Source organism: Rhinopithecus roxellana, chromosome 14, assembly GCF_007565055.1.
Source record: "Rhinopithecus roxellana isolate Shanxi Qingling chromosome 14, ASM756505v1, whole genome shotgun sequence".
In the NCBI taxonomy this organism is placed as follows: domain Eukaryota; kingdom Metazoa; phylum Chordata; class Mammalia; order Primates; family Cercopithecidae; genus Rhinopithecus; species Rhinopithecus roxellana.
Genome location: NC_044562.1, coordinates 124,400,064 through 124,414,030, shown reverse-complemented (window position 1 = coordinate 124,414,030; position 13,967 = coordinate 124,400,064). Strand labels below are relative to the sequence as shown.

Here is a 13,967-nt window from a genome sequence, read left to right as displayed (position 1 = left end):
AACATTAACACACCATTGGAAGAGGCTGGGCGCTGTGGCTCATGCCTGTAAATCCCAGCATTTTGGGAAGCTGAGGTGGGCGGATGGCTTGAGGTCCGGAGTTCGAGACCAGCTTGGCCAACGTGGTGAAACTCTGTCTTCACTAAAAATACAAAAATTTGCCCGGTGTGGTGGCGCATGCCTGCAGTCCCAGCTATTTGGGAGGCTGAGGCAGAAGAATTGCTTGAACCCAGGAGGCGGAGGTTGCAGCAAGCAGAGATTGCACCACTGCACTCCAGCCCAGGCAAAAGAGCAAGACTCTGTCTCAAACAAAAGAAAACAACAAAAACAAAAACATAATATTAGGGAAGACCAATATGTCTTCCCACAGCATACTTTTTGAAGACAGCTGCTGATAACAGGATGCTTGGCTGGGTTATCTATGTGTCCTCTTTTTCTATGTAAAAGAATATTTATTAAAGTTGCCATTCCCTAAGTCTTTATTACTTCCAGGGGGGAAAAAAAAACATAAAAGAAAGTGAGATAGAGTAAGCCATTTAAACTTACCAAGTGCTTACAAAATGACAGAGGGGAACTGGGTGATCTCCAAAGTCTTTTAGCTTTAACAATTGATCATACAATGTGCTAATGGTTGACAACTGAATATGTTGCCTTCTCCAAATCAGTTGTATTTATAGCTTCCTCTAAATATAACTCTGTAAAGTGAATGATGTAAGGCATTTTGGACAAGAGATGTTCTGGCTGAGTAATACTTCTGCTGTCTGTCTCAAGTCAAACCAGGTAGTTCGTTACCTATACCCTGACTTCTCATCCCTGAACTACATTTGCAGTAGTACATTTCTGTTTGTCATTACTTAGGTATTTAATACACTTTATAAAAGCGAACTTATATTTTTGCTGAAGCTTCACTTAACTTATCTTGAATATAGTCATGACATTTCAAATATAAAATATGGGTCTAGAACTGAATAACTAACCAAAATTTGCATTCTGCAAAATTATAGTGTGAAAATGACACCTTCACAGAATCAAAACATTATGGAAAAATATATAGCATTCCACAGACTAACTTAAAATGCCAGGAAGTGACTTGAGCTGAATTAGAGTCTATGGAACCATAGTGCTTTCAAGGTAAAGAAGTAAAGGAATAACATAAAACTTCTGAAACGGAACCTGAAAGAAAATGCCTTTTGAGAAGCATGATATTAATCTTGAAATGGCTTTCTCTAGAAAACAGAACATGTCCTCCACAATCATAAAGCATTTCACAGAGATGAATTTTTTTTAATGAAACAGGGTAGGCATTAAGTAAGAAAGAGACAGGTGTACTGTCTCTTTCTATTGTCACATGACAAGTCCTAGTCATGAAACAGAAAAAAGAAATGCTTATTGACCACATAGGTTGTTCCAGACTCAAGAAGATAAATACAGATAAGTATGTTTGTTTTATGTCGGCAAACTTTTGGCATTTATAGTCTGCAAGAATTACGATTAAGAGCTTCCCAACAATACCTAGCATCATGAAAAAAAAAAAAAAAAAAGACCTATGATAGGAAGAAAATGAATATTTAGAAATGATGTGCCAGGAACCATGGTTTTTGGCTATAAGCAACTGAAACTCTGAATCAAGACCGCTTAATAAAAAAAGGAATGTTTTACAACATGAATAAAAGGAATTCAGAGTCCAGGAAGGCTCCTGGATTGGTCAACTCTTAGATTCCTTGCACCTCTTCACTGTGCCATTAAAAAGCTTGCCTCATCTAAACCGGATACCCAACATGGTCAGAAGACAGCTACCAGCAGCAGGTAGGACAACATGCTTCTTTGTTCATATTCAGCTTAAGATGCTTATCTTGTCCTCCATCCTTGAAATAAAGTCTTTCTTCAGCATGCTTGGCACATGACCAACCCTAGACCAATAACAGTTGTCTGAAGAATATTATGTACTAACTGGCTTAGAATGACCAGAATCCACCAGTGAAAAAGGATACAAAGTCAACTTCCCCAGAGTCCTATAGATTTGTATATATACCTGAAGTAAATCAGGAATCTGTTTGGAAGGAAGACGGGGTAGGCAACTTACAGTGTTTACTACATTTGTTACTATTGATTTCCTAGTGGAGGGAAGGGATATTAATTTGTGGCACTGCAGCAAAATCATTATAGTCATTTCCATGCATTGTTAAAAAAAAAAAAAACACTTGGTAAAGACTAAAGAGTTATTACTTTGGTCAAACTAGCATCTAAATGCATTTATAGTTTAATCAAAACTGATGTTAGCAAATAAATTATGTCCCCAGTTACCAGAAAAACAACTAAGAACTTTGTGTCACAAAACTCTCTCAGTCCAAGTCACAAAACTATATTAACTTAAAATTCTTAATAGAAAGTAGCCAAATTATACTAGTTTTTCCATTTTTTTCTTTTATACGGAAGTAGTAAAATAAATGTAACAGTGTCAGTTATGTAAAAACTCCTCTTAGTATTTCACTTATAAGAAGAATCCCTGTTTTGCTCATGATTTTTAAAGTCATGAGGAAGAAGAAATATGAAGAAACCAAACTTTAAGCTGGGAAAGATTATCCAAATCACTTAGTTCAGCCCTTTTATTCCAGAAGTTCTAAAGTACAAGAAATCCTTCTCCAAGATGACTGTCTGCGTGTTTTTTAATACTATGTCAATTTTCAGAGCAATTTTAAGTTGTATCTGAGTAACCCTATTAGTTTGACAACATCTGTGAATTTAGCAGATGAATGATGTTATTCATGTCAAGAAGTTACATGGATCTAGCATACAAAAAACACCCCAGATCTAGTATTCAATAATTGAATATACATTGGATATCATGTGCCAGGTGCCGTGTTAGCCACTGGGAATAGAATACTGGAAAAAACAAGTGTTCTGCCCTCAAAGAGCTTCTAGCTAGTAACTCACTCCAATGAGGAACACAATGCAGGTCAAATTCCCTATCAAACTGATCACATGCCACTGCAAAGTGGTCTTTTGTTATAAATCTCCAGCCAGCTGGGTAATCACACTATGCTGAACAGTTAAACTAACAGCATGCCCAGTGGCTTCTATAGAGAAGTCTCAGAGACTGTCAGTTGGGTCAGGGGCATCAGAGGTTACCATGTTGACAATTTCAAGGTATCTAGGGAAAATCGGTGTGTGTGTTTTACACATACACGTTTTAAAAAATACAAAAGATAACACAATTTTTTGTAATTTCCTTTTCTTTCAACACTATATCTTAGAAATAAGTTGCATCAAGATTACACAGTATTCCATTGTATGGATGTACAATAATTTACAGTAGGTTCTCTACAACTAGTTGTTATCCAATCATGTATTATTTACTAAACATGCAATTTAAATTTTGCATATATGTGCATATGTGTGTATGTGTATATCTATGTTATGTATTTAATAAATATGTGAACATACATGTATAAGAACATACATGAACAATTACATATAGTATATATGAACAAGTGTAGGATAAACTTAAATTTTAATTGCTAGGTTAAGTGTATGGGCTTTTCAATGTTTGGTAGCTATAGTGAAATTTCTATTAATAGATGGTATAGGTCAGGCAGGGTGGCTCATGACTGTAATTCCAGCACTTAAGTGTGCTGAGGTGGGAGGATCACTCGAGCCCAGAGTTCCAGACAAGCCTGGGCAACACAGTGAGACCCCGTCTCTACAAAAAATTTTTTAAAACTGCCAGGTGTGGTGGCTCACGCCTGTAATCACAGCACTTTGGGAGGCCAAAGCGGGCAGATCACCTGAGGTCAGGAGTTTGAGACCAGCTTCACCAATGTGGTGAAACCCGTCTCTACTAAAAATACAAGAATTAGCTGGGTGTGGTGGCACATGCCTGTAATCCCAGCTACTTGGGAGGCTGAGGCAGGAGAATCGCTTGAACCCAGGAGGCAGAGGTTGCAGTGAGCCAAGATCATGCCACTGCACTCCAGCCTGGGTGACAGAGCAAGACTCTTTCTCAGAAACAACAAACAACAACAACAACAACAAAAAACACACACAAAGAATTAGCCAGACATGGTGGTGGATCCCTGTAGTCCCAGCTACTAGGGAGACTGAGGTGGGAGGATCACTTGAGCCAAGTCAGCTGAGGCTGCAGTGAGCCATGACTGTGCCACTGCACTCTAACCTGAGTGACAAAGCAAGACCCTGTCTCAAAAAAACCCCCAAATAGATGGTATAGACATTACATTCCTTTCAACAATGTAAGACAGTTCCTGTTTCTTCATATGCTCATTGATATACTGTTTTGTTAAATGTTATAATTTTTATAACTATAATAGTTTAAAATTTGTCTTATTATAGTTTCAATTTATATTTCTCTTATCAATTAGATTTATGCAGTTAAAACCTATTTGTATTTCCTTTTCTATCAATTATTTGTTTACATTTTTTGCACATTTTTCTCAGTCATTGAATTAGCCTTCTCTTTAATTTGCAACACATACATAATTTTTCCTTAATTAGAAATTTCTTTTTACTTTATATATATTTTCCAGAAGGGTGACACCTTTGAAATTCTTACACAATCAAATATATTCCTTTTTATGACTTCCCTACAACAAAGTTATAAAAGAAGTCCTCTGTTTTATTTAGGGTTTTATTTAATAATGTTTAAATATTTCACTCATCTGGAATTTATTTATCCTTCAGAAGGATACAGAAGAAAGCGCCAACACTGGTTACATGTGAAGGGAAATGGTTGGCTGAGAGACAAGAGTGGAAGAAACACTTACTTTTTACTTTTTTATAATGTACATGTAAATCTAGCCAATAAAAATAAACAATTTCAAAAGAAGAGGGGAAAGAATCCCTTTCCCTTTTTTTCTTTAAGACAGAGTCTTGCTCTTGTCACCTAGGCTGGAGGGCAACAGTGCGATTTCGGCTCACTACAACCTCCGCTTCCTGGGTTCTAGAGATTCTCCTGCCTCAGCCTCCTGAGTAGCTGGGATTACAGGTGCCTGCCACCGCACCCAGTTAATTTTTGTGTTTTTATTAGAGACGGGGTTTCACCATGTTGGCCAAACTGGTCTCAAACTCCTGACCCCAGGTGATCCACCCGGCTCGGCCTCTCAAAGTGCTGAGATTACAGGTATGAGCCACTGTGTTGGGCCCCCTTTTTTTAATACTCTAGTTTTTCATAACTTTCTTGACAATTGTTGCTTATTTATTTTTTCAAATAATATTCAGAATCAATTTTCTGGATCTATAAGGAAAATATTCTTATTTGTATTATATCTACAAATAAATTCAGAAAAAAGTAAAATCTTGGCCGGGTGTGGTGGCTGATGCCTATAATCCCAGCACTTTGGGAGGCCGAAGTGGGCAGATCACGAGGTCAGGAGTTCAAGACCAGCCTGGCCAACATGGTGAAACCCCGTCTCTACTAAAAATACAAAAATTAGCCAGGTGTGGTGGCACGTGCCTGATTTTAGTGCTTCATGTGGCAGTTGTTTTGGGATTGAAAGACACCCATAAACATATACACACATATATATGTAAAGACACACTTATACATATATACCCTAAATTTATTAAAAACTGTAATCAAGGGTAAATGTTGGCTGGGTGTGGTAGCTCATGCCTGTAATCCCAGCACTTTGGGAGGTTGAGGGTGGATCACCTGAGGTCAGGAATTCGAGACCAGCCTGGCCAATATGTGAAACCCTGTCTCTACCAAACATACAAAACAAAACAAAACAAACAAAAAAAATTAGCGCACGGCTGTAGTCCCAGCTACTCGGAGGCTGAAGCAGAATTGCTTGAACCTGGGAGGCGGAGGTTGCAGTGAGCCTTGATCGTGCCACTGCACTCCAGCCTGGGCGACAGAGTGAGACTCCGTCTCAAAAAAACAAAAACAAAAACAAAAAAAAACCCCAAAAATATGGGGAGGGTAAATGCTGTATTTTACCTAAGGACTTCCCAGCACATATAGAGATGATGAGGTTTCTCTTTGTCATTATTAATATGGCGAATTATATTGATATGTTTCTTAATATTCAACTTTCCTTGAATTCCTAATGTGAATGTCATTTGCATATAACCAATATATTAGGTTTTTAATGAGTTTCTGGATTTCATTAATCTATTAATATTGAGGATTTCTGCATTTGTAGACTCTTGTTTTCATTTTTTGTGCTATCTTGTCTGATTTTGGTATTAAGTGTTAGACTGACTTCATAGAAACAATTTAGAAGAATTCTATCTTTGTACTTTGGAGCTCTTTAAAAAGCATCAGAAAACCATGACCATGTGGTGTTATTTAAAGGAATTATAAAAAAAAAAAAAATGCATGGGGAAAAAAACACGAGAGACTCACATCACATACAAAGAGATTATTTTTGTAATATATAAAGATATTCAGCATATCAAGAAAAAAGCCAATACATTTAGAAGACAGAAGGGTAAACAGCACACACAGACAACTGACAGAAAAAAAGTACAAGTAACACATATGTGTGAGAAAAAAATGCTCAAATGCATTTAATGACATAATGGACAAATGTGTATTAAAGCTACTATCAGTTCACATTGGCAAGAATAAAATAATTTATATTTCACTATGTTTGAAAGGTATGGAAAAAGAAACAATCTGGCACAGGGCTGGTGGAAATATAAAAAGCTGTATCTTCCATGGAGCATGATTTGGAAAAATCTAATAATATAAAAATGCACATGCCCTTTAAACTAGCAATTTCACTTCTATAACTTTATCTTAAGATTTTTTCCCCTATGTATATGGCATGAAATATGAAAATAGCTAACAACTATCGAGTACTCCCTACGTATGGTCACTGTTCAAGCACTTTATAAATATTAGGTAATATAAGTCTCATAATAACTCTCCAAGGCAGGCATAATACTTTGCCATTTTTTTTGAGCTGAAGAAACTGAGGTATGAGGAGATAAAGTTACTTTTCTAAAATGAAGCATTCCACAATAGTAGATGTGAAAATAAAACACAAGTGGTCTAGCTCTAAATTTCCATGTTCTTCAGAACTACAAAATACTACCTCTCAACATGTGCAAAGATATTCACTGCTGCATTGTATGCATAGCTATATACTATAAACGTCCACTAAGAGTAGACTGCATAAATAAAGTCTAAATGGTATAATAGATGCAGCATTTAAAATGAATATCAGGCTGGGCGTGGTGGCTCACGCCTGTAATCCCAGCACTTCGGGAGGCCAAGGCAGGCGAATCATCTGAGGTCAGGAGTTCCAGACCAGCCTGGCCAACATGGTGAAACCCCATTTCTAGTAAAAATAACAAAAATTAGCCAGGCATGGTGGCGCATGCCTGTAATCTCAGCTACTCAGGAGGCTGAGGCAGGAGAACTGCTTGAATATCCGAAGCAGAGGTTGCAGTGAGCCGAGATTATACCACTGCACTCCATCCAGCCTGCACAACGGAGAGAGACTCTGTCTGAAAAAAATACTATAAAATAAAATAAAATGAACATCAAAGCTCTTTGAGTAACTGATATGGAAAGATCTACAATACATACTAGATGAAGAAAGCAAACTGCAGAATAATACACAAATTGTGCTATATATGTTGAAATAAAATGAAATAATATTATACACATATAATCATACATGCTTGCTCACCCAAAGGGTATCTTCAGAAGGATACAAAAGAAAGTGCCAACAATGGTTACATGCGAAGGGAAATGGTTGGCTGAGAGACAAGAGTGGAAGAAACACTTACTTTTTACTTTTGTATAATGTACATGTAAATCTAGCCAATAAAAATAAACAATTTCAAAAATAAAAAGTAGAAAGTAAAAAATAAAAACAAAGGAAGACTTTGCCATTATCTATTACTTTTATTTATTTTACATATAGTTCATCCACCTATATATATAATAATCCACCAATTATTTCATAGCTACCACAAATTTGTAAAACTCTGGAATAAAGAATGATTACTAAAGCAATGTTCACAGTACATATGTAAGGAAAAAGTTTATGCAAAATAGTTTGTCTTACCTGATGTGTGCATTACAGTATCTTTTTGCATAGTCGGTCCATCTTCCAAATTTTTGTGGAAAGAGAGCTTCAATCTGCATGAAAAGCTATAACAATACAAGTGTTCATAATATGTTGTAATATTTTCAAGTAAATTATTATTATGATGATAAAACCATTTAACAAAATAGTAGGAAGTATAAAAGAAAATCCAACTCTTTCTTTCTCAAGTCCCCTCCCTTCTATTCATCAGGGGTAATCGTTATCTGTTGTATAAATACACATTTTTCTATGTTGATATAAGCATACATTTATGCTTTTATTCACATAAAGAGGATCATATCATATATATTGTTATACAACTAGAATTTTGTCCCATAAAACATGTCTCAGACACTTTTAAAGTACACATGTCTATTTTTATTTAGTTTTAACGCCTTATATAAACAATATAATAGTAATGCACCATTTAAAAACTGAATAGCATTCTCAGCAAACTATCGCCAAGAACAGAAAACCAAACACCGCATTTTCTCACTCATAGGTGGGAATTGAACAATGAGATCATCTGGACACAGGAAGGGGAACATCACACACTGGTGCCTGTTGTGGTGTGGGGGGAGGGAGGGAGGGATAGCATTAGGAGATATACCTAATGTAAATGACGAGTTAATGGGTGCAGCACACCAACATGGCACATGTATATATATGTAACAAACCTGCACCTTGTGCACATGTACCCTAGCACATAAAGTATAATAAAAAAATCAAAAAAAAAAAAAAAAAACTGAATAGCAACCCATTATGATGTAGATGTACTGTAAAATATTTAAACAGACTCCTGATATTGGACATATAGGCTATTTCCAGCATTTTATTTATTTATTTATTTATTTATTTATTTATTTATTTATTTATTTTTTGAGACAGAGTCTTGCTCTGTTGCTCAGGCTGGAGTGCAGCCGCGCAATCGCGGCTCACTGCAAGCTCCGCCTCCAGGGTTCACGCCATTCTCTCACCTCAGTCTCCCGAGTAGCTGGGACTACAGGTGACCACTACCATGCCCGGCTAATTTTGTTTTTGCATTTTTAGTAGAGACAGGGTTTCACCTTATTAGCCAGGATGGTCTCAATCTCCTGACCTCGTGATCCACCCGCCTCAGCCTCCCAAAGTGCTGGGATTACAGGTATGAGCCACCACACCCAGCCTATTTCTAGCTTTTATGAAGTTACTAATACTAACAACTTCATATAACTGTGTGTGTGTGTGTGTGTGTGTGTATATATATGAATATATAGGTGTAGTATATATATATATTAATCATCTATCCATTCATCCATCCATTCATTCATCCATCCATCTGCATTTCTATTAGAGGTGATGTAGGATTATACTTAGAAATGCAATAGCTGATTCTAAGGTATATACTGTTTTAAAGTTTGATAATGTTACCATGTTGCCCAGTAAGATTATCCCAATTTACACTCCCATCAATAGTATCATGAAACATTTTCATTTTTACAACTCTGATGCGCTGCACAGAGTATTGTCTCATTATTTTAATATATTTTTAAAACCAACAGCTTTATTGTGACATGTAATTCATATACTATTCAAACTTTTAAAGAACATAATTCAGTGGCTTTCAATAGATGCACATAGTTGTGCACCAATCATGACTAATTCTATCATATTTTTATCACCCCCCCAAAAAACCTCCATACCCATTAGTAGTCACTGCCTATTTCTCCTCTCTTCCAATTCTGCCACCTACTAATCCACTTTTGGTCTCTATGACTTGGCCTTTTCTGGGCATTTCATATAAATAGAATCATACAATATGCAGCCTTTTGCATCTGGCTTATTTCACCCAGCATAGTGCTTTCAAAGTTAATTCATGTTATAGCATATATAGTATTTCATTCCTCTTTAGGTGCAAATAATTCCATTGTATGGCTATATCACATTTGTTTATACATTCATCAATTGATGAGTATTTTACTTGTTCCCACTTTTTGAATATCATGAATAATGCTACTATGTAACTATACACATGAGTATATAATTTCTGGTGAGAATTTGTTTTCAGTTCTCTTGGGTATATAACTAAGAATAAAATTGCTGGGTGATACAGTAACATTTTAAGTAACTCCTAAATTTTTCTCAAGTCACTTCAGTGCTTTATGTCCATTTAATATGACAACATATTCAGAAATAACCAATGGGCCAAAGAAGAATCACAAAGGAAATTAGAAAACACTTTGAGATAAGGGAAATTGAGAACACAACACACCAAAACATGAGTTGCAGCAAAAATAGTGCTAAGAGGGAAATTAATAGTTGCATATGCCTATGTTAAACAAGAAGAACTCAAATCAATAACCTAATTTTTCACCTTAACACACTGGAAAAGTAAGGGCAAACAACACACAGCAAATGGAAGGAAGGTCACAAGAAAGATTAGAGTGGAAATAGACTGGGCGCGGTGGCTTAAACCTGTAATCCCAGCCCTCTGGGAGGCTAAGATGGGCAGATCACTTGAGGCCAGGAGTTTGAAACCAGACTGGCCAACATGGTAAAATCCAGTCTCTACTAAAAATACAAGGCCGGGCGCGGTGGCTCAAGCCTGTAATCCCAGCACTTTGGGAGGCCGAGACGGGCGGATCACGAGGTCAGGAGATCGAGACCATCCTGGCTAACACGGTGAAACCCCGTCTCTACTAAAAAATACAAAAAAAAAAAACTAGCCGGGCGAGGTGGCGGGCGCCTGTAGTCCCAGCTACTCCGGAGGCTGAGGCAGGAGAATAGCGTGAACCCGGGAGGCGGAGCTTGCAGTGAGCTGAGATCCGGCCACTGCACTCCAGCCTGGGCGAGAGAGCAAGACTCCATCTCAAAAAATAAAAATAAAAATAAAAATAAAAATACAAAAACGTGCCAGGCGTGGTGGCACGTGCCTGTAATCCCAGCTACTCGGGAGGCTGAGGTGGAAGAATTGCTTGAACCTGGGAGGTGGAGGTTGCTGTGAGCTGAGATCATGCCACCGCACTCCAGCCTGGGCAACAGAGTGAGACTCTGGCAAGAAAGGGGAAGGGAGGGGAGGGGAGGGGAGGGGAGAGAAGGGAAGGGAAGGGGAGGGGAAGGGAGGGGAGAGAAGGGGAGGGGAGGGGAGGGGAGGGGAGGGGAGGGGAGGGGAGAGAAGGGAAGGGAAGGGGAGGGGAGGAGGAGGGGAGGAGGGGGGGAGGGGGGAGGGGAGGAGGGGGGGAGGGGGGAGGGGAGGAGGGAGGGGAGGTGGGAGGGGAGGGGGGAGGGGGGGAGGGGAGGGGGAGGGGGAGGGGAGGGGGGAGGGGGGAGGGGAGAGGGGAGGAGGGGGGGAGGGGAGGAGGGGGGAGGGGGGAGGGGAGGAGGGGAGGGAGGAGGGGAGGGGAGGAGAGGGGAGGGGAGGGGAGGGGAGGGGAGGGGAGGAGAGGGGAGGGGAGGGGAGGGGAGGGGAGGGGAGGGGAGGGGAGGGGAGGGGAGGGGAGGGGAGGAGAGGAGAGGAAAGGAAAGGAAAGGAAAGGAAAGGAAAGGAAAGGAAAGGAAAGGAAAGGAAAGGAAAGGAAAGGAAAAGAAGGAAGGACAGACAGACAAAATGAGAGAACTCACACTTCCTAATTTCAAAACTCGTAACTTAGAATTTCAAATTTTATATTATTTTTCTTAAAAAAAAATCCCAAACACAAATTGTACAATCATCAGGACCCACAAAATTAGTATTTACCCTTGGTTTGAATAGTGGCTACCATAGGTGAAGAGTGAAAAGTAATGACATGTGATCAGAGTAGGATGTAAGAGCCACTGTTGTATTGTCAATGTTATGTCAATGTTATGTCAATGTTATTGTCTTATGCTCGATAATAAGTAGATGAGTATTTATTTTGTTATCATCATTTGAAATGTATGGTTTTTTTTTTTTTGAGACAGAGTCTCACTCTGTCGCTCAGGCTGGAGTGCAATGGTCAGATCTCAGCTCACCGCAACCTCGGCCTCCTGGGTTCAAGTGATTCTCCTGCCTCAGCCTCCCGGGTAGCTGGAACTACAGGCACAGGCCACCATGCCCAGCTAATTTTGTATTTTTAGTAAAGATGAGGTTTCACCAATGCTGGCCAGGCTGGTCTTGAACTTCTGGCCTCAAGTGATCCACTCGCCTCAGCTTCCCAAAGTGCTGGGATTACAGGCATGAGTTACTGAGCCCAGCCTACTCACTGGACTCAGTAGGACTGAGTATCTTGAAGGATACATTTCATGATTTCTTTTTAAAGGATATAATCACCCCTATTATTCAATGACATAATTTGGGGACATATGTCAATTACTTGGAGCTACAGCACCGTCAGTGGGTATCCAAGAGAAAAAACTATAAAAGGTAAAAATAAACATTTTATCATCACTATCTATGTACTTTTATATGTATCTCACAAGATTTCCAGGATAGAATTGAAAGTAGAGCTTAGGTAATACTGTTAGACAGGCAATGATAATAGCTGTCACCCAGGCTTGGCTCAAAAATTAACATAATATTGGCTACCATATGTTGAGTGCTGACTATGTGACAAGGCACAGAGTGAGGTACTTTCAAAGCAGTATTACCTTTTTTTTTTTTTTTTTTTGAGACGGAGTCTTGCTCTGCCACCCAGGCTGGAGTGCAGTGGCCGGATCTCAGCTCACTGCAAGCTCTGCCTCCCGGGTTTACACCATTCTCCTGCCTCAGCCTCCCGAGTAGCTGGGACTACAGGCGCCCGCCTCGTCGCCTGGCTAGTTTTTTGTATTTTTAAGTAGAGACAGGGTTTCACCATATTAGCCAGGATGGTCTCGATCTCCTGACCTCGTGATCCGCCCGTCTCGGCCTCCCAAAGTGCTGGGATTACAGGCTTGAGCCACCGCGCCCGGCCAGCAGTATTACCTTTACTTTTCCCAGCAACCCTACAAGACAGCCCATGTTTTTCCATGATTCAGTGTTCATTAGTAAACAGAACTTCCTTAAGGAACACTAAAAGTTACAGACATTTCTTCCATCATGTCTTCTTTCTAACTCTTTAACCACTCCATGTACTACCCATCTCTTAGAGTAGCAAAAGCTAAATGGGATATCAAGCGCATGCCTTATCCTTTCATTCTAGGCAGATACCTTATCTGGTCTGCACATAAGCTTTAGTTTCTCTTTACTTTCCCAAATGTGAATCTTAAAGTGAAAGAACAGAAAGAAGTTCTGCAAAGCAATGTAAAAGAAATAAGGTAGATTCAATCCCAATCCTAAGAAGCTTATAATGTAAAATAGATAGGATAAATGAAGATTAAGACCATAGAAGAACCCCAGGAACACATTGTGAAGAATATTATAAAGTTGTACTATGTATGGAAGCCTTATCATAAAGGTAAAAGCTATTTTTTATACACACCTACAAGCCTGGCTAAGGTTTAAATGTAAATAGATTAAAATAGCCATGATAAAACATATGTACTATCTAGAAATTCCCAATGTACTCCTCCTCTAGCATTTGAGGCATCTAATTTGAAATCAAAAATTGCAAAACAGGTGGTTGATTCAATATCCCTCCCAACTCCCTTCTCTTCTTTTAAGTTCAGAGTATAAGGATTGTAATACCTCTTCAGGCCTTCCTAAAGCTGGTGTTCCTGTAAGAAGAATGGCTCGTCTGGCTTTCTGTACGATTGGCAATAAAATCCTGCTGCGAGTTGCATTTCTGGATTTCATGTAGTGTGATTCATCCACTATAACTACTTTGAAGTTCTGGTTATTCAGTGCATCTATCAAAGTCTCTGCATCTGCGGTTAAGAGACCATAACCCAGAACTGTCACTTTACTGGTTGATATTCTCCTAGAAAAGAAAACCCATGTACTTAAAAAATATCTCAGTAATGACGTTATCATAAACAATACAACTCTATTGCGAAAAA

The 13,967-nt window shown here is 38.8% G+C and overlaps 1 protein-coding gene across 1 annotated transcript in view; it reads right to left on the bottom strand.

The window, feature by feature from the left end:
- Positions 1 to 13,967, bottom strand: part of ZRANB3 (zinc finger RANBP2-type containing 3) — a 319,849-nt gene that overhangs the window by 130,675 nt on the left and 175,207 nt on the right. Inside the window, exons 5-6 of the mRNA XM_010367383.2 lie at positions 13,657 to 13,888; positions 8,037 to 8,122 (exon numbers count right to left, since the gene is read on the bottom strand). Of these exons, the coding sequence (XP_010365685.2) occupies positions 8,037 to 8,122; positions 13,657 to 13,888 (318 nt within the window). The remainder of the gene's footprint in view (positions 1 to 8,036; positions 8,123 to 13,656; positions 13,889 to 13,967) is intronic.